This window comes from Pristis pectinata, chromosome 7 (assembly GCF_009764475.1).
Source record: "Pristis pectinata isolate sPriPec2 chromosome 7, sPriPec2.1.pri, whole genome shotgun sequence".
Lineage (NCBI taxonomy): Eukaryota > Metazoa > Chordata > Chondrichthyes > Rhinopristiformes > Pristidae > Pristis > Pristis pectinata.
The window spans coordinates 20,180,180-20,201,812 of record NC_067411.1 but is presented as its reverse complement, the minus strand read 5'-3'; the positions used below and the strand labels follow the sequence as shown (position 1 = coordinate 20,201,812).

The 21,633-nt window shown below is 39.4% G+C and overlaps 2 protein-coding genes across 5 annotated transcripts in view; both read left to right on the top strand.

Annotated features, from left to right (window-relative positions):
• The window catches only part of ufsp2 (ufm1-specific peptidase 2), a 34,791-nt gene extending 30,248 nt beyond the window's left edge, over window positions 1–4,543 (top strand). The window contains exons 10-12 of the mRNA XM_052020397.1: window positions 477–553; window positions 1,605–1,729; window positions 4,291–4,543. Of these exons, the coding sequence (XP_051876357.1) occupies window positions 477–553; window positions 1,605–1,729; window positions 4,291–4,374 (286 nt within the window). The 3' untranslated portion in view covers window positions 4,375–4,543. The remainder of the gene's footprint in view (window positions 1–476; window positions 554–1,604; window positions 1,730–4,290) is intronic.
• A 3,157-nt stretch (window positions 4,544–7,700) lies between these two features.
• lrp2bp (LRP2 binding protein) overlaps window positions 7,701–21,633 on the top strand; it is a 35,060-nt gene continuing 21,127 nt past the window's right edge. For 2 of the 4 annotated variants that reach the window (XM_052020403.1, XM_052020400.1), the window contains exons 1-4: window positions 7,703–7,827; window positions 13,145–13,244; window positions 17,793–17,908; window positions 19,950–20,065. In XM_052020403.1, coding sequence (XP_051876363.1) covers window positions 13,216–13,244; window positions 17,793–17,908; window positions 19,950–20,065 — 261 coding nt within the window. In that variant the 5' untranslated portion in view covers window positions 7,703–7,827; window positions 13,145–13,215. Of the gene's footprint in view, window positions 7,828–13,144; window positions 13,245–17,792; window positions 17,909–19,949; window positions 20,066–21,633 lie in introns of all 4 variants that reach the window. The other 2 variants (XM_052020401.1, XM_052020402.1) reach the window with 2 other exon arrangements.

The following is a 21,633-nucleotide window of genomic DNA, read 5'->3' as shown; positions in this document are numbered from 1 at the left end:
TTATACAGCACGGTAACAGGCCCTTCTGGCCCAACAAGTCCGCACCGCCCATTTAAACCCATGTTAATCTACCTGTACGTTTTTGATCCATGTAAGTTTCTGATCAGTGGTTAATGAAGGTGCTTTTCAATTATTCAACATTCATTCAACTGGCAACCACACAGCAGGATAATGGTACGAGAGAAAAATGTTGCTCCGGTCACACATCTAGATGTGTGTTTTAGATGTGTGTTTGGGCCATATGAAAACTGGCTACATGTATAATTTACTTAGACATCAGTTTGGAGTGACCCTGAGACTTTTTTACTTTTAGTTGGGATGTGCGGAAACTAGTCAATAAAATTTAATATCCCCACATATTTATTATGGATCTACATGCTTTTGTGTCTGGGATTTCCTATATGGTATAGCCCAAAGCAGAACTGAATGATTTTTGTTCTTGATTTAACACCAAAATTGAAACAAACCTCTTTCAGGCAAGGTTCTGAGTTTGCTTTGAGTGCCAGAGAGCTTTCTGAGCATTTTGACGTGCAAGGATCTCCAGTTATGGCTGGTAAGCTTTCATTTCACTCTTACGTTGCCTTCAAACTTGAACTTTTAATTCTGCATAAAAAATATAGTAGTTAAATTGTATAACATAAGAGATGATTTATCTAGGAATATATAAATTAAATACTGTGGCTCTTCTGCACAATGAAAATTAGCAGAGTTTTTAGTCATCTCTGGTCTTTTCAAAAAAAAAGTTAGATCAACTATCCTTTTTAGCATTTCTTGGTAAGATCTCCCAGTACGAGACTTACGAAGAAATTAAAAGTGAGAACTCTTACTAATTTTGGTGTCTTAGTTCTTGACATAACTGTCAGTAATGGACTAGTTAATAATTGAAAATGCCTAATTGAAAGAGCATAAAGATTTCAGACAATAACAGAAAGGCTGGAAGAACTCGGCCAATCAAACAGCATCAGTGGAAAGAGAAATCAGTCACCATTTCTGTTTGGAGACACGAGACTGCAGATGCTGGAATCTGGAGCGAAAAAACAAACTGCTGGAGGAACACAGCAGGGCCAGCAACATCTGTGGGGGCAAAGGGATAATCGACATTTTGGGTTAAGGCCCTGCATCAGCCCTGGTTTTTGCAATGTTTCTGCTTGGCTGGCTGAGCTCTTGCAGCATTTCTGTTCTTATTTCAAATTCCACCATCTGCAGTTTAATTTGTTTTCAAGCATAGGGATTTTGGAGGGTTGTGGAATTGGAGGAATTTGCTTTAGGGAGGAACAAGTCATGGAAGGATTTAAACACAGAATTTTGAAATTGAGACCGTTATGAAATAGAATCCAGTGTAGGTTAGTGAGTGCAGGATGAAAGCATTTTACAATGGTTTGTCATATGGGTTTTGGTCTGTAAACCAATCAATTTCTGAAATGAGACATATCACTTTTGTGATAATCTTTTTAAAATTCTACTTGCAGGAGTATTAGAATATGTAATTCAATACTTTGTTCAAATGCAGTATATCACCTATTTACATGCACAGTCATACATTTCTGTTTCAATTCCCTAACTTATGTCCTGACATTTTTTGATGCTGTTGCTTTACAAATCAGGTAGTGAGACTTTAGCACACATTCTTCTGGGAATTGCATGGAATGAAAAGACTGGTGTAGCAAAATTCCTTGTCTTGGATACACACTACACTGGAGAGGATGACTGGCACAATGCAATTGAAAAGGTATGTGAAGGAAATTGCACAAATGTGAAAATTAGATTTCCAGCTGGGTAAAATTTGCAATTGTATGAAGAAGCTTTCCTCTTTGTTTTAAATGAGGATAATGATAAAAATGAAGTTATTTGTGTTTTCAAGTTATTTTATCAATTTATTTTTTGTAATGTTTTAGCTTTCTTAAATGTGGTTTCATCCATGGATAAAGCACTGTTTTCAATGGATTTATCTGGTCAATTTTAATTTTATGCTGTCTGCTCCTACTGTACTAATCAGTTTTTCTATTTCTGTGTACCTCAAGTAGAGATTTTGTGGCAAAGAAATATTAGAGATATTTTCCTTGCTGCGATACTCATTAAAATGAAGAATTCTGTTTTACATCATCATGTCAAATAGTAAATTTCATACATTTTGTCAGGTATCATTTTCCTTCAAGACAGGATGGCTTTGCTTCACTTGAAGTGTTTAACAGATCAGGCAGCTTCTGTGGAGAAAGAAGCAGGATTAGCATTTTGAGTGTGTGAACTCTCTTGAGATACTGTTAACATATGAAACTAACTACCCTGAAAATTTCAAAAGCAGAGCTTTATAGATTATGAAACTCCCTTATAATTGAAGAACCTTCAATAAATGGCGTGGTTGTCCCAACTGATTCGTATTGCTAGTAGAACTGCCAAGTAAGGGAATGTCCAAAATTAGCCTGATTGGCCAATCACATGGAGCTCTTTATTTATCCATTCTTGTGCATTTTGTTTGAGGGGTTTGAAGAGACGACATGCTCTTTAGTCGATGTTAAACCATTGAGGCAAAAGCTTTTGCCATTCCTCCAAATCTGAGAAGTTCAAACGCTGCAACCAATCAGAGTAGGGACAACTTTAGAGAGAAGGTGTAAAAAAAAATTGCAGAGGGTAAAGTCTGAGATAAGAACAACTAGCCAGGTCTGGAAGTCAGTTAGCCATTTTTAACTAAAGGATGCTAAATGTTGACCAGAAAAGTTTCTAGCCTCTGCAGTTTTTTTTTACTTTGAATTAAATGGGAAAGCAAATGGAATGTTAGCCTTTATGGCAAAGGGAATGGATTATTAAATTCAGAGATTGCAGATGGATTATTAAATTCAGAGATTGCAGATGGATTATTAAATTCAGAGATTGCAGATGGATTATTAAATTCAGAGATTGCAGATGGATTATTAAATTCAGAGATTGCAGATGGATTATTAAATTCAGAGATTGCAGATGGATTATTAAATTCAGAGATTGCAGATGGATTATTAAATTCAGAGATTGCAGATGGATTATTAAATTCAGAGATTGCAGATGGATTATTAAATTCAGAGATTGCAGATGGATTATTAAATTCAGAGATTGCAGATGGATTATTAAATTCAGAGATTGCAGATGGATTATTAAATTCAGAGATTGCAGATGGATTATTAAATTCAGAGATTGCAGATGGATTATTAAATTCAGAGATTGCAGATGGATTATTAAATTCAGAGATTGCAGATGCTGAAATCTGAAACAAAAAACAAACTGCTAGAGGAACTCGGTGGGTTTAAGCAGCGTCTGTGGTGGCAAAGAGATAGTCGACCTGTTGAAATCCTCCAGCAGTATATTTTTTAAATGGGTAAGAGAGCTGGGAACAAAAATTGCTGGAAGAACTCAGCCAGTCAAGCAGCAGCAAGAGGAGCTAGTTAACATTTTAGGTTGAAGACTCTATTGGTACAGTGAAAGAAAGAAAGCAAGTTAGTCTAAGTAACGGAGAAGGCAGAGGAAGGCAATGGGTGGAACAAAGGAAATATCAGTAATAGGATGAAATGATGGACAACCATTGAATGGACAGTTAAGCTCCTTTGTCTGTGTAATGTGTCGCTAACAAAGTGCCCAGGCGAAAAATGAGGTCAGTGGGATAGTGAATTAAAATGGCAGGCAGCTGGAAGCTCAGGGTCACCCCTGCTGACTGAGAGCAGGTGCTTAGCATTTGGTTTCTCCAGTGTAGAGGAGGCTATATTGTGAACAGCAAATCCGGTAGACAAGTTTGGAGGAAGTGCAGGTGAATCACTAGATAGATTTTAGATATTAAGGGAATCAAGAGACATGGGGTTGGTGTGAGAAAGGAACCACGGGTTAAAAAAATCAACCATGATCTTATTGAATGGGAGAGCAGGGATGATGGGTTGAATGGACTACTGCTATTTCTTACATTCCCACATAAAAATTCAAAGTAGCCCAACAAAAAGGCACAGGTTCAGACATAAGGAGATATGTGTTTCAATAGAAAAAAAACTGTAATTGGCTTATTTAGAAGTTCAGACTTTTTTTTGCAGTTATTCCACCTCTTCTGGAGGTAGGCTCTAGCTGTGCTAAAAGATCTCAGTGGAGCCTGGATCATTGAAAGTGGAGGATGCCCACCAGCACAGGGGCTGGGAGAGAAAGCTGCCAGTGGAATTTGTGAAAGGGAAGAAACATATATTCTAATAATTAGTTTATCTATAAAAAATACTTAGCTTTAGATTGGATGATTTTAGTGGAGGACTTCACACTTAAGGAACCCTTGTACCTTTATTTCAGGGAGTTGATTGGAAAGACGAAGACTTCTGGGTGCCACAGGAATCTTACAACCTCTGCCTGCCACAGAGACCAGTGGGTGTTTAGAACCAGCACCACTTCAGTGTTTATACTTATGGAACTTTGGCGGGAAAGGAACATAATTTTCAAATGCACAGAACTCTACCAATCTTTGTGTACTTCAAACCAACTGAGAACTTGAGGGTTGAGCACATGTGTTTTACAAATACTGCAATAAAAACAGCAGCTAAATATATTTTCAATATGTTATTGCTTGAACAACTTCACATGCAGGATAGTGGAAATGTAAGGCACACTTAAGGTCACATACTTATTGAAAGTTTCACTTACACTTTTTTTTACTATTATTTACTCTTACTATTTTTATTATTCTATCTGATTATTGTAACTCCATGGAATCAGAGGAAATGCTAAGACTTATGAAATCTCTTCAAGATGCAGACAGGACTTAGCTTGGTCCAATAGTACAAATTTAATTATTATGCGCATCACAATTTGCACGGCAATACAAATATTATAAATATTTGGCTACCTCATAAAAATGTTCCTTAGTTTATTGGTAAGACTAATGTGACTGAACAAATTTTGATTGCTAAAACACTGACATTAAAGTTTTAGTGTGAGGAGAAGGGGTTTTGTACAAGAAAGAAAGTTCAGTAAATACTTTTTATTCAAGTGCCTCATTCTTTCACAGAAAAATGTCTCAATATTTTACTTTTTTTAATTATAGCTCCTTTAATGCTTTGTGAGGTTTGAAAGATACCTTCCCTGCCAATCTGCTCCAGTAGCATCCTGGAAAACATTGCATTTCTGAAAGAGCACTGTACTGCCAGAGCGACTAACTTCCAGGGAAGGTATTAAAAACATGTCAGTCCTGTCTGACTCAAGTCTGCTATTTCGGGCTGATGTAGATGATGCATCTTTTCAAAAGCAGGATCTACGGGATAAGAGTTTATCAGTGTTGTAGCCAAAATTTATTCTACCACTGTCACTAACAGATAATGGGAACATTTAGCTCATTCCTATTTATGGGATCTTGTTGTACCTAAATTAGATGGTGTGTTTCCCTATGGTAATTGATCATTGGGTGGGAATGCTTTAAGACACCCCATGCATTGTCAGAGTTGCTATACAAATGCAAGTTGTTTCTACTAAGAAAATTCCTCACTTGACACCCAACATTTAATTGAACACCTACGTTTACCAGAGTCACTAATTTCAATGGCAGATTACTTCAAGCTTTAGGCTGTTTTGATTCAATAACATTTCTAGTTTATGTTTAAATATACTCTTAAATTCATATTGTGATGCATTGGTCTGACTTATACTATACAGTGCCTGGGAATTTTAAATTTGTTAATTAGTTGTCTGATCAGCTCCACTCTACAATTATACTCCACTCTGATAATGTCTTTCTTACAAATACTGCTTACCTAGAAAGAAACTGTTTCCACTGGATAGGAAGGTCAATGACTGGACGACAAAGGTGTATAGTAATTGGCAAAAGAGCCAAAGTGGAGACAATTTTGTTTTTTGCAGTGAGTTGCAATGGTCTGTCTGCACAGCTTGAGAAAACAGATAGTAGATTCATTACTAATATTCAGAAAAGATTTGGATGAATGCTTGTGAAGGAATAAAATTGCAGAGCTAAAGGGAAAGAGTGGCTTAAATCTCAATGGAGCTCTGTCAAAGGGCTAGCACAGACATAATGAATAATCACCTCCTGTGTTGTAGAATTCTTTTAAATACTTATGACATCTCTGAGCTTTTTTGAAAATCCAAATGGACCATGCCACACAACTGACTTACTCTATTAGTGTATCTTTCTTGTTCTGAGTGACTGAATTTTCACTGACAATCAGGTGTTGTAGTTCTCAACCTTTCCACTATATTGATCATTCCATTATTGAGCATATATCCTTTCCAATTAAATGTTGGGAAATCTGAAGCTAATTTATTGCTTTCAAAATTTACAAACTTACTATCCTGTTAATTTTTTTCCCATTTCATAAGAAACAAGTACATATGCTAAACATTTTCATATAATGCAAGGCAAATACAATAGAATTAGAGAAGTAAAAAGGTTACTTTTCGAACACCAAACAAATAAGAGTACATAGGATCATTTTTGTCACTGTGTTTATTTGAAGCAACCCCCAAATTTGCGTAAGTTGTTATGCAATTCTGCTATAAGCTGGCACAAGGAGGCTATTTGAATGGTGCCATGATTCTGTAAGATAATAGCTTATCAGATCATAACCTCAACTGCAGATTCCTATTTGCCCCTGGTAACCTAATAAAGATCAAGAAAAAAATTGCAGATGATGGAAATCTGAAACAAAAACAGAAAGCACTGGAAGCACTCAGCAGATCAAGCAGCATCAGTGGGGAGAGAAAAAGAGGGTGAAGGATCTTTCATTAGGATTACATGCGTTTGTATTTCTTTGGGCAGCACAGTGGAACATCTAATGGAACTACTTCCCCACAGCACCAGACACCCAGGTTCAATCCTGACCTGTGTGGAGTTTGCATGTTCTCCCTATGACTGTGGGTTTCCCCCATGTGCGCCAGTTTCCTCCCACATTCCAAAGATGTGTGGAATGGTAGGTTAATTGGCCACTGTGAATTACACCTAGTGTGCAGATGAGTGTTAGAATCTGGGGGCAATTGATGAGAATGTAGGGAGAATAAATGATTAATGTAGGATCGGTATAAAATGAGTGGTTAATGTTCAGAACTGAAGGACCTGTTTCCATGCTGTATCTCTATGACTGAGAAATGGAAAAGTGAAAAACAAGCATGTTTTAAGTTGCAGATAGGCAAAGGTGAGAGAACAGAATAGTGATAGTGTGCAAACGAAGGTGTCAGGGTAAAAATTACTTAAAAAAACATCTGTTGGACAGAAGAAATGAATTGAAACAGAAAAGTACAGGCACAGTACCATGGGAAAAGTTGAAAGGGGAAAAGAGAATGACAATTTGCTATGTTAAATTGAATTTCAAGCCCTGAAGACTGCACAGTACCCAGATAGAAGATGGGCTGCAGTTCCTCGAGGTTATGTTAGGATGACGGTGGAGAGGTCAGTTTGAAGTTATGATGAAGGGCGCTGGACCTGAACAGCACCAACTGATTCTCTTTCCACGGATGCTGTCAGAACTGCTGAGTATTCCCAGCATTTTCCGTTTTAATTTCAAATAAAAGACCATTTCGGAGGTGGTGTGGGGACGTGTTTTTTGTACCACCTTGGGCAACGAGAGCGACTGCCGTTGCATTGGAGTCACGCCGGAACTCTTGCCCCCAGCTCCACCGCGTCAGGGACTTGAAGCTTGCGGAACAAAACAAAGGGGCGGACTTCCGGCCTCCTAGCAACGGCGTAGTCGCCGGTCTCCATGGGAACGGGTGTTGCTGCAACATCTGAAATGCGGCAAGGCCGCAGCTCCAGTGCGAGGTCCCCGGACCATGTGGATGGGTCTGGGTCTGGTGCCATCGCTGCAGCCGCGCCTCAGCATGGAGGATGTGGTGAGTAATATGTGGAGCGGCGAACTATCAGTGCGACTGCAAAGAGGAACCAGTATATATAAAGAAAATGTGTACACCGTATGTTGGGAGCATTCAAATCTGTATATATTAATACATACAAAAGTTATATCTAGCAAAAGTACTGACCTTATAACGGAAGTGTCAGCGTCAGTGGGTTAAATATATATATAAACAATGCGAAATGTTATTGAACTATTTAAAATGTTTTAAAACATCTGCAAAGGATTTTAGAACGAAGTCTTCCACTTCTGGTTTGACGCCGATATTTTCCACAGAGTGCATTGGTGGAGATTTCAAAGAGATAATGTGATGGAGTGCTTCTCACACGCCGGACATCCCAAATTGCTGAAGTCGATGAAGTACTTTTTTGAAGTGCAGTTAACCCCCGGATCTTAGACCCGCAAGCTTTTGGCTCAAAACCAAAAATGATGGAACTGAGCCAAGCGCCTATAGACAGTAAAAGGAACTCCAGATATTTAAACGCATCCTTTCATCTCTCCTGAGTTTTAAGGTTAAGAGGCATTCCCTCTTTCTTTGCCATTTGGCAATGTTGTTCGTCTTTGCATGTCAATTTCATGGACTGAGCATCGCTGCTGATTACTGGTACAACCTGTGGTTGTAAGAAAGGGTCTTCGACCTGAAACGTTAACTCTGTTTCTCTTCCCACAGATGTGGCCTGACCTGCTTAGTATTTCCAGCATTTTCTGTTTCTAGTTTAGATTTCCAGCATCTTTTTTTTAATTTTTGCAATTTAGTATGATTGTTTTGTAATTTCACTGCTTTGTAATGAGCTGTTTCTGCTTGCAACCACAATCTGATTACATTCTTCATAAGTGGATTGGTTTTCAGACAGAAAACAAAAGGTGGGGATCATTTGTGGATCACTTTCAAAAGTGGATCATTTTCAAGTTGACAAGCTGTAATCAGTGGGGTTACCTTGGAGATCAGTGTTGGGGCTCAATTATTTGCAATCTATGTTCAGGACTTCAATGAAGGGGTTGGTATAATGTGTACAAATTTGCTGCTGGAACAAAAATAAGTGGGGGAAATAAATTATAAGGAGAGCACAATGCTTGTAATGGGATATGTCAGGTAAAAAGCAATGGTCAAAGAAGATGCCAGGACAAGTGTAATGAGGTGAAATGTGAGGTTATTTAATTTTGTAGAAAGAATAGAAATGCAGTATATTTATATGGTGTGGGTGCTATTTAAGTGCTGGTGCTCAAAGGGATGTGGAAGTCCCTGTTTTGAATGACAAAAAATTTGCAGGTGCAGAGGTTGCTAAGAAGCCATTTTGAACATCGGCTTTCATTGCAAGATGGATTAAAGTCTTTCTGTAAGTCTATAGAACTGTGGTGGAGTACTGCATCCAGTTTTTTTCTAAGGAATTAGAGGATTTGAGTAAATTAGTTCCAGGAATGAACCGATTATTTTATGATGAAAGATTAAACGGAATACTCTCTGTAGTTTGGAAAAATGACAGGTGATTTTACTGAAACTAATGAGATTCTAGGGACTGATGAAGGTTCTCGACCCGAAATGTCGACTGTTTATTTTCCTCCATAGATGCTGCCTGACCCGCTGAGTTCCTCCAGCGTTTTGTGTGTGTTGCTCCAGATTTCAGCACCTGCAGAATCTCTTGTGCCTCAAGATTCTAGGGTATCTTGTTGTCTTAGAGTAGTTGCTGTGAGGAAGTTTCCCTTGGTAGGGGAGGTAAAGAATTTGGTTTCAGAATAAGTGATCAAACCACTTGAGACTCAGCTAAGGAGGGATTTCTTCTCTCAGAGGGTTGCAAGTCAGCAGATTCAAAGCTGAGATAAATCAGTTACTGACTATAAAATCAGGGTAATAGGAATTAGACAGGAAATTGGATTTCAGACCAAAGTCAGATTAGCCCTGATTTTATCGGAATGTGGAGGAAGTTTGAGGATCTGAATGGTGTGGTTGTATAATTCTTCTTATGAATTTCCAGAACCAGAAGATGTTGGAGAAATTGTTTAAGCTTTAAGCCCTCCACCATCCTAGAACCTCAATGCCCTCTTAATTTTATTTCTATAAAACACACTATGGAAGATAGGATCATCTAGGTGTATGATGCTGGAGCAGTGTTAAATTACCTGACTAGTAATCCAAAGTGTTCGGCTAATAATCCAGAGACCCAGATTCAAATTCCACCATGGCAGCTATAGAATTTACATTCAGTCACTAATTCTGAATTTTAAGTAAACTAATCACTGAATGTGATGATCACAGAAAAAAAACCTACCTGATTATTGTGAAAACCCTTCTGGTTCACTTAAGTCATACAAGTGAAAAGATAGGGCAATTTTATCCAGTCGTGCCAAAACGTGACTCCAGAGCCAACAAATGTGATTGACCCTTAGATGCAATCTGAAATGGCCCAGCAAACCCATCAGTTCAGGGACAATTATGGATGAGCAATAAATGTTCTCCTTGGCAGCGATGCCCAAATCGTGGAACAAAATAAAGTTTAAAAAAATATCAATTTTTATTTAGGCTGAGCTCACAGATTCAGTTACACAAACTTGATTTGAACACATACAGAATAGTGTTTAATGGCAACAGTAAACTGTTAAATAATGAAGGTAAGTGATAATGACTGGATTGTTCCACATTAAGTTCAGTTTTTCCTCAAGAGTTAAGTTCACTTTCTCCCTTGCTCTTCTGTCTCATCGTGATAGCGAGGAAGGTTTTCAAAGAACACAGCAGGATATAGATCAGCTGGAAATACGGCCAGAGAGATGGCAGATGGAGTTTAATCTGGACAAGTGTGAGGTGTTGCACTTTGGGAGGTCAAATGTAAGAGGAAAATATACAGTAAATGGCAGGACCCTTAGGAGCATTGATGTATTGGGGGATCTTGTGGTGCAAGTCTTTAGCTCCCTGAAAGTGGTAATACAAGTGGATAGGGCAGTAAAGAAGGCTAAAACTATATTTGCCTTTATTGGTTGGGGCATTGAGTATAAAAATCAGGAAGTCATGTTGCAGTTGTATAAAATATTGGTTACGCCTTATTTGGAGAATTGTGCACAGTTCTAGGTGCTTCATTACAGGAATGATATGGAGGCTTTGGGAAGGGTGCAAAAGAGGTTCACTAAGATGTTGCTTGGTTTAGAGAGTATTAGCTACAAGGAGAGGTTGGACAAACTTGGATTGTTTTCTCTGGAGAACCGGAGGCTGAGGGCCGACCTGATTGAAGTGTATAAAATTATGAGAGACGTAGATATGGTACATAGTCAGTTTCTTTTTCCCAGGGTGGAAGTGTCTAATGATAGACGGAATAGATTTAAGGTGAGAGGGGGAAAGTTTAAAGGAGATTAGCAAGGTGATTTTTTTTTACACAGAGAGTGGTAGGTGCCTGGAACATGTTGTTAAGGGAGCTGGTGGAAGCAGATATAATGGAAACATTTAAGAGGCATTTAGACAGGCTTATGAACAGGCAGAGATTGGAGGGATATAGACTGTGAGCAGGCAGATGGGATTAGTTTAAATTGGCATCATGGTCAGCACAGACATTTTTGGTTGTAGGGCCTGTTCCTCTGCTGTAATGTTCTATGTTCTTTTTATCACAGTCATTCACTAGGACAACATACTTGTACCACTGATGTTTTGAAAATATAGGTGATCAATCCAGTAGAGTACCAAGGGAATGTTGGACTGTTGGTTGTCTTTTGGATGAAGAATGGCAGGGATTTTCATGAATGGGGTTCTGCAACTGCATTCTTCATTCCAATGAACTGGTTTGGATACAGAAGGCTGATCTTGCTGTTCCAGATTCAAACAACAATATTGGGTGACAGGGATGGGCCACATCAAGGACTGCCCACAAACCCTTTGACAGATGGCAAAGACCAGCCCTCAGCTTTTCTGTAAAAGTTGTTAAGGATTTCGAGTGTTGCTGCAAGTCTGTGACATTTTTTAAAGTGAAATCAATTTTAAATATATAAACATTTCAAACACTTTTATTAGAGTCATAGAGACATACAGCATGGAAACAGGCCCTTTGGTCCAACTGATCCATGCTGACCAAGATGCCCAGCTAAGCTAGCCCATTTGTGTTACATTTGGCCCATATCCCTCTAAACCTTTCCTATCCATGTACCTGTCCAAGTGTCTTTTAAATGTTGTTAATATACCTGCCTCATCCACTTCCTCTGGCAGCTCAATCCATATGCAGACTGCCCTCTGGGTGAAAAAATAGCCCCTCAGGTTCCCACTAAATCTCTCCCTCTCACCTTAAATTATGCCTCTAGTTCTTGATTCCCCAACCCTGGGAAAAAGACTGGGTGCACTTACTCTATTTATGCCTCTCAGACTTTATATGCCTCTGTAATAGCACTGTTCAATCTCCTACGCTCCAATGAATAAAGTCCCAGCCTGCTCAACCTCTCTCCATAACTCAGTCCCTTGACTCTCGGCAACATCTTCTTAAATCTCCGCTGCACTCTTTCTAGCTTAATAACATCTTTGCTATTGGCAGGGTGACCAAAACTGAACACAGTATTCCAAAAGTGGCCTCACCAACATCTTGTACAACTGTAACATAATGTCCCAAATTCCATACTTGATGCCCTGTCTGATGAAGGCCAGTGTTCCAAAAGCCTTCTTCACCAACCTTTCTACCTGTGACACCACTTTCAGGGAACCATGTACTCGTACTCCTCGGACCCTCTGTTCTGCGATACTCATTCAAGTCTGGGAGAGATTGGAGAGCTGATTTTTTTTTCCCTGCATAAATGCTGAGGAATTTCAGCAAGTTCCTGTCCTGCTGTAGGATTCCATAAAGAATCTATTGGCACAATGCAGTTCAAATTGTTGGTGTTTATCCAATAAGTATTGAATATCTGGATGTCCCACAGTACTTATGCTGAGAAATGCTGGCAAAATCTGGGCAATTACATCAAGATCTTGACAGCCTTCTAAGATGAACATAAAAGATACCGTGGCACTATTTGAACAAGAGCACAGGAGTTCTCCTTGATATACCGACCAATATTTATCTAACCAACATTACTGATCAAAGGTTATCTGTTCATTATGACTTTGCTGTTTGTGGAACCTTACTGTGCTCAAATTAGTTTTTAACATTTCCTACTTCATAACGGTGACCCTACTTCAAAAGTACTTAAGGGATTTTAAAACATTTTTGACATGTTGAAATTCTGAAAGGTGTTATGCAAATCTTATTTTTCTTTTTTAATTGATCTTGTGACTTGAAAACGATGTGAAATAGATCCTAATGGTTTTATGTTTCCTCTGATTATACCATTTTCAGGTTGTATGATCCTCTACTGGATGTTCATGTCTCTTAAACATTACCTTCCTAGTTAAACGCATCCATACTGTATGGAAAGCAAAAGCAAAAACCGTCCTCTGTAAGTTAGAAGCACCAGGGCTGGGTGGCTAATTTAAATCATTCTTATCTTTTAATTTAATGTTTTTAAGAGTATATGATGGACTCAGTTATATTTATATACAATGCATTTCACAGCATTGAAAAATAAACTACCTGTAAGTTGTATGGGAAAAACATGAGTAATATGATTACTGTCTCTTCAAGATGCTTAGCTAATTGGTTTCCTTAATTAATACCAAAAACCACCAAAAACGAAAACCCCTGATAATCCGGTATCTGACTATTCAAAAATGGTTTAGCATCTGGCTCACCAGGTAATGATTGCTGCGCCCCGGTCCCTGCACCCCCTGTCCGCTCACCGGGGCCCTGGTCCCTGCACCCCCTGTCCGCTCACCGGGGCCTCGGCTTCTGCGCTCCATGTCCATGCACTGGAGCCCTGGTTCCTTTGTCTTCTGTGCATGCGATGTGGCCCCAGGTCCTGTGCTCCCTCTAACACCATGGGGCCCCAGTTCCTAAACTCCCTTTCAACTTAGCTTGTTCTCGGAAAAGTTTATTATCGTACTGTGCAACATCTTTAGAAAAAAAAGTGCATTAAAAGAATTTTGAGGTATTAATAGAAATGATATTCAGTTATCTGGAAAAACTGTTTGGCATCACAAAAGTCCTGAGTGTGCCAGACTACTGAATGATATAAATTATGTGGACATTCCAATTACAATTTATTAAATATTTAGTTGATTTTTGAATTCATACTTATTAAACTAAATTTCCTAGACCAAGTTGAGACAACTTAGCAGATTGTTCTTTAAATTATGCGGGTGTATTCCTGTGCACAGGGATATGGTGTTTAACTCCGTGCACTGTTCTAAATACTGTGCTGATTCTCAGTTGTTATTTGTATACTTATTTAATCCAAATGGATTACTGCATTTACAACTTTTTTTTTTAATGTGGTATGCCTTAAGTACTTTTGACACAGCTTTTTTTTGAAGTATACTATCCTGTGGACCACCTACAAATACTGCTTTACTGAGGGGTTCTCTAGATGTAAACAGAAATCATGTACCATTAAATTACAGAGCGGTCCCTGGCACCCAGCTCCAGCCTCTCACTCAACTACCACAGTCCTTGACCACTGATTTCAACCAGGCACACTCCACACTCCACTCAGTCATAGATTCTGGATGAACATCTAATCATCCCAGTTCTCAGCTTCAAAATGCCAGTGTGCCTACATGTGCAGCTGGGACCAGAGAATGATGGAGACTGGCAGCCAGGGCATGGTTGGGCAAGTGGGCAAGAGACAGGTGAGAAGCCAGGAGGGAATCAGTGGGTAAGGATTGCCATCATTGAGTGAGCTTCACCATCAAGAATGAGCTGATATGGCATTTCCCTGCAGTATTAACTTTGCCTTCTGATCCTTTGGTTCACTCTAATGTGGAACCAGTGGATATGTTCCAACTCTGGAAGCTTCAGACAAAGCCAAGGAGAACCAACTCTGACCTTGAAAAATATCCTGGTCTGCATCTCAAAGGGAGACAAACTGATGCTCCTGAGTGACTTCAAAGCCAACTGGGAAGGAATCAACCCTCTAGTTAGGTGTGACTGGCAGGGAATGAATAAGGAAGGCTAACTCCAACAGGATCTTTATCTTGACAAAATGTCTGCAGCATGGCTTCACCATAACAGATACCCTCTGTTATTAGAGGGACAAATACAGGACATCATGGCAACACCCTCAGTCCAAGTTAACTTGTATCATTATTGGAGTCAATAGTGTTTGTAACACCCGCAATATGACGGGCACTGATGACTGCTGGATTGACCATTGCTTGACACATTCTGTTATCTCCATCAACCTGGCCCTAAAACATCAGTGTCAACAGAATTGTTGCTGCAAAAAGATCCATGTCAATGCTCTCAAGGACCCCATAAAGGCAGCTCTTCCCAGGCACAACCTATCAACTTCCAGTCTACATGAGTCATAAGGTATCCACAGTTTATGGAATGCTCTGAAGTTCATCATAATGTGCATGTGTGAAGAGACTCTTGGCTTCTCTATCATGATGAGAATGACCAATAGATTGAGGAGCTAATTAACCTGAGAGTGCAGGAAGCTCAGCAACTGACTGACAGTCATGGCGTGGGTTCTTTAGTAGTGTAACAGCCATCCATGGCCCTGACACCCAAGGTACCAACCCACCATGTGCCAGAAAGGGGCTGAACTTGTCAGGCACAGAGGCAGTCAATGCCTGCTGGAATGAACACTTTGAAGATCTCCACAACTGTTACTCTGCCCTTGACCCAAGTTCAACTTTACTCCATTTCACAGCAGTCCATCCAAGCTAGCCTTCTCCCCTTTCTAACCAATAAGAAGCAAAAAGGCCTTATTCCTACTAGAAAATAACAAGGCCTCAGGAGCAGCTGGTACCCCCAATGAAATCCTAAAACTCAGCGATAAAAGGCTTCAGTCACAAATCCACAGCCTTATCACCCAAATTTGGGAAGAGAAGATAGTCTAGGAGAGGTCAGAGATAATCATGACAATCTTCAAGATGTCCACCTATAGTAGATATAAAAAGTTTTCCCTTTTGCCATCACAACGCTAGGATTCTACTCATTCATCTCTTCGCAGTGGCTGAAGAGATGCTCCCAAATCACAATGTGGATTCAAAGGCACACTGGACGTGATCTTTGCCATGCAATAACTCTAAGAAATGTACAAGGAGCAGCACCATACAGTATACATGGCTTTTTTTTGGATCTCACCAAAGCCGTTTGACTCCAACAGTCAAGAAGAACTTTGAACACCCTCCTCAAATATCACTGCCCACAGAAATTCATTTCCATCCTATGCATACACCACAATGGCAGGCAAGCCATGATGTCAACCAATGTCAGTGAAGATTGGTGTCGAGCAATGGTATGCCATTGCCCCAACACTTTTCTCAGTCTTTCTTGCTGTGTTATTGCATCTCACTTCCAACAAGCTTCTCATGAAGGTGAAGCTAATCCTCAGAACAAATGGGTAGCTGTTCAACCTATGGCAACCACACCAGAACCAAAGTCACCAAAACCTCAGTAGTTGAGCTGCAGTGTGCAGACTATGGTTGTGTTTCTGTGCACTTCAAGCTCCAAGCCATCACTCCAACTTCAGCAAGACAAATATCTTTATCAACCTGCCCGTGCTACATCACAAATGTAAGCCCTCCAACAATAAAAGTTCATGGTGAGACACTAGAAAATGTGGAATGCTTCCCTATCTCAAGTCAGTTGATGGCAAAAGCAGACATAGGTGATTAAATTCACCATCTCTTTTACTGCACCACCACAACCTTTGGTCAATTTAAGAAAGAGGGTAATTGACAGTCTAGACTTAAGACCTGGCATAAAAGTCATGATTTACTAAGCAGCAGTATTCCCTGCCCTATATACTTCTGAGACCTGGACTACCTACAGCACTGTCTCTATAAAATCTGCAAATTCATTGGAAGGACAAGTGAACCAATGTTAGGTCCTGTTCCAGGCCAGTAATCTCCTGCATTGAGGCCCAAATCACATGCATTGGCTAGGTTGGGCAGACTACATGGCTGGCATACTCAATACCAGATTCCCTAAACAGACGTTGTATTCCAAGCTCTGTCCAGGGAAGAGATCACTAGCTGGCTAGAGGAAACGATGCAGGATGCGATCAAAGCCTCTTTGAAGAAATGCAACATCTGTACTGACTCCTACTGTTTTGCAACCAGACTGTTTTGCAATCAAACAAGAAAGCAGATTTGGCAGTGATTGGTCCAGAAGCCATTGGCTCCTGTGAATGAACTTCTTAAAGATTAGAAAATGTCTGAGTATAATAATAATGAATATGAGGTGACCATTGCACACAAGCTTCCTCATGGCCTTGATAACTCGATTCAAGGTCTTGATCCAGTGGTAAGGAGTTCCAAGACAATGAGCCATATTCTGCTGCTTAGCTTTAATGTGCACTCGGATGCCCACTCGTACTCTATCCACATGTAGACACCGTTGACCACACACACACACACACACACACACACACACACACACACACACACACACACACTCTCTCTCTCTTCATTTCTACTTCCCAAAGTGCCTCCTTCAACCCTGTCAATCTCCTCTTCCTCTCTCAACACCCTGCCACTCAGCCCCCATTACCCTTACCTTTCCCTCTCCCACTCAGGGAGAGTGTCTGTTCCCCACCATCTCACTGTTTTTACAGATATCATATCCAGGACAGGAGAGGAAATTTCCTCCAAATGTCTCAGTTCAGCCTTGGGTTGGTGGTCTTTAGAAGGTATGAGACTTTTTGCTCTGAAATTGGTCCTTGTTGCCCCTGTTTCACACCAACAAATATCCCAATGAGATTAATATGTGAATCATGTCAATAACAATTTAGCTTTAAAAAGACATTAATTTTTAAAGGAAAGTTAATAAGCTTAGTTCGACAAATAAAGAGATTTGCAATAAAATTGTATGTTTTAGCAAATGATAAAAATCACCATTGACTCGGCTTGCAACCTGGTAATAATGAAATAAATTTCAGTTTGCAGTCTATAAATCGAAACAAGTTAACATGTGAACCATTGCCTCAGAAGCAGAAGAGAAAATGTGCTACATTGCAAGAACGTGGAATCAAAAACAATGCCGCCCGGAATTTAGGTAAGTGGTCTTAGAGGGTAAAAAATATCATTAAAAAATGTATTGCAGGTTTAAAGAAATATTCCTTAAAAGTAAGATTGACTGAACGCAAAGCAACAGTAATATCCTCTTCAATAGGTTGGTTTCAATGAATGTACAGAGTGGGCATTATGTTCCTTTTAGTATAGTCTCAAGAAGTGAAAGTGGGAAGCACTTCATCATGTAGAGGATGGTGAAACCTATATCAACATTTCCTGCAAGAAACTGTTGCAGCTACGTAAATCAAAAATTTCAGAGTTGTGTTTGAAGCTAATTCGACTAAAATTTTTCAATTTGAGATTGATATATTTTTATCAGACAAGGTCAATGCAAGTAATTAGAGCTAAGATACCAATCCAGTGGTGATCTAATGAATAGGAGAACAAGCTTGAGGAGCTGAAAAGTCTATAGCTTTAATATGTTGCTAAATGAGCAAATGTGTAATTTTAGGACTTCTTATATCCAGATCTGTTAAATAGTAGTCTTTATTTTTCTCAACTGATTTTATATTTGTAGCTTTGCTGCTTCTGGATATGTCTAGGTCAATAGACTTTTCTTAGTAGCAATCAATGTTGATAATTGTTCTTAATTTTCAAGAAGTACCTATTTTATGAAGTAAACATGCATTATGCTTGCACCTTGTGGCTTGTGCATGTTAGGAGCAAATTTAGGAAGCTTGTTTGATCTGCTTTATGGGGCTGGTGAGTTGGAGAGTGGGGAGTGGAAGCAGAAGTGGAGATGAAGAACCATTCTGCCCACCATGAGGCTGTTCTCCTTGAAAACTTAAAAATGTCCCACAGAACTACATGCCTGGAACCTAAAAAATTCTGTGTCAGCTTGGGTATGACTGGGAGAATGGCCTCCTGTACCATAAATTTCTGAGTCTAGGATGAAACTATACATACCCAAGTCAGTGGCTTCAGGAAAGAACATGCTAAAATTGCAATAAAAAATACATTAAAATTTTGATATATAAACACCAGCAAGATATTCAGCTGGTCCTAATGCAGGGTTTTGAGCCAAAATGTTGACAATTCAACAACTCCTTTCCCCCACAGATGCTGCTCAACCCGCTAAGTTCCTCCAGCAGATTGTTGCCCAAGAAATTCATTGCTTGATTGAAAAGTGCATGGCAGACCAACAAATGTTTTCCTTAATGCTCCACTGCTACACTTTTTATCTGGGGAGAGAAATAGGTTTGGGGGCTCTGAGGTAGAGTTTCTACAAGGGTAAGGTTCTAAGTTATACCAGACCTATCCAAAGCTGGTTCCCAGTGCCAAAATCCATAGGCTAGGACTTGAGGTTACCTTTAGTGTGGTGTGGATCCCTGCTTTTGCATAAGAATCACTTAAGTTGCATGCTGTTGGATGTATTCTACTTGTCTGGGTTTTTCCATGTGTTAGCACATTAGACCCACTTTGGACCCAGAAAGAAAATGTGGAATTTGAACTCCATGCAATAAGCCCTGATTTCAGTTAATAAAAGTTTTTATTCCCCATAGGAATTCACTTGTGCAGCCACATAAATGTCGTGCTACATTTGCACTTCTTGCCTTTTCCAAGGTATCCTTGGAAGGCAAATAATTTCCCAGCTGAGTAGCGAAGCTGTAGCCTATCCTCGACTGCTCTTACTTCGGCAGATCTAAAGTACAAGAATAAGTCCAAAGTCATTTGTCCATCAATTCAGAATTCAGAATCAGATTTATTATCACTGCCTTGGATGAGGTGAAATTTGTTGTTTTGTGGCGGCAGTACAGTGCAAAGACATAAAGTTACTATAAATTACAAAAACAAATAGTGCAAAAAAAGAAATAGCATGGGTTCTATAATAATATCCAGCCTTTGCAATTCAGGTTCATCTCACAAATGCACTACTAAGATTGGGAACTCCCCAGGAGTGAAATAATAGGCACAGCACCTGCAGCATGACATTTCTGTTAATTTTAAGCATTAGATTAAGACAAACGTCAAAGGTTCCAACAGTACTGGTGGAATGGATTCATATTTTTGTGCTCAATGTTTAGCTTCAAACTTCAAACATGTCACCGAGGTGAGAAAGGCTGATGTCTTTTTAAGGAAAAGGATCAGAGATGGAGATTTGCAAGCAAATTTTCTATTAGGGCAACTCTACTTTGAAGAGGTGAGGTAATAGTTCATATACTTAGCAATAAAGAAGCTCTATGACTTAGTGATTTTAGCAATAAAGTTATTAAAGTATGCTGTAATTTTGTTTTAATCATTTACATTGACATAGCTAATATTTTGTAGCATGTTGTAACATGGTCCAATGTTGATTTTTTTATCATAATTTTAGTACAGTATATATAATTGAAATGATCTATTTTTACATAGAGCCTAAAATTAGCCTCATTTTTGCTCTGAGTACGAGTACATCTATGATGTTTTGCCGTAGTATAGTATGTTTTCTGGTCAGCACAATAATGATCCTTATCCATTTTTATTATTTTTTTTTCCTTTTGATCTTCTGTTCTTGCTAGCTTCATCAACCTAACTAGCCTACCCAGGAAAGAAAGCGAAATAGTTTGCTGCCAGCCATCTACCTCTTATTCCTTTTGGCATGTGACAACATCCTAGTAATGGCTCATTTGCTCAATTTTAATTTCAAAGACCCTGCAGATTCTGTGACTATAAAATCATTGGAATAATGTATTGATATGAATCTGAAGTGCTGTGCGCACACGATAGAGCAAACTGAATGAGGTTGATAGCACTCATGCTGTGGTGCTGAACATGTGCTCCAGAACCAGCTGAGCCGATTGCCAGATGGTTACTTAACACTGGTGTAAAATTGTCTGAGGATGTCCTGTCCACACAAAAATGGTCAATCGCTGCTGGAAATTACAGCTTTGGAACTACTCAAAGCAGCTATGGTGAGATGAAGTTGAGGGCACACACCCCTTTTCTTAGATGCAGACCTGAAAATAGAAAAGAATACAGAAGTAAATCCCATCTTCCCACAATTATGCAATTGCAATTGTACATTGCTCTATGAAACACATTTACATCGCTCACTTAACCTCAATCTGTATCAATCATCACACCGTCCTAGCATTCATCTGTCAACACGTACTCAATTACCACTGCTGTGACATTAACATTTCTCATGCTTCCCACATATCCAGATACTTAACCATAGCAGGCACATCACACCTTGCAAGCCACTTACTAACACATTTCCCTTATTCTGGCAGAAGGAAGTGGTGAGCAACTGCCAAATGCAGCAGCAGACTGGTGGCAGTATTGCCTAATTTGCTCATGGATTTGGTTGGATGAGGGGATGGTAATCATGATATTAGTCACCACTAAGCACAAGGTCAGTGTAGATTGGTGATAATGGTGGTATGCTACTATATAATACTCTTTTCCCAATTCCTTTCTCAGTCCCACATATTTTTCTTCATATCATATGAACATCAAAGTTAGGAACAGGAGGAGACTACCCACCCCTTCAAACCTGCTCCACCATTTAAATTCCAATGGATAGAGTCCCAATTAATTTAACCTTGTCTCATAGTTCAATCCATCCATATCCTGGATTATATCTGTACCACCTCCATTGAAATAACATCTTTCATTAAAAATTGTTCACAGTACTCCAGATTTGGCTTCACTAGTGACTTGTGCAGTTGTGCTAAGACTTCCCTACATTATATTCAACTCCCTTGAAGTTGGGCCAAAGTTCCAATT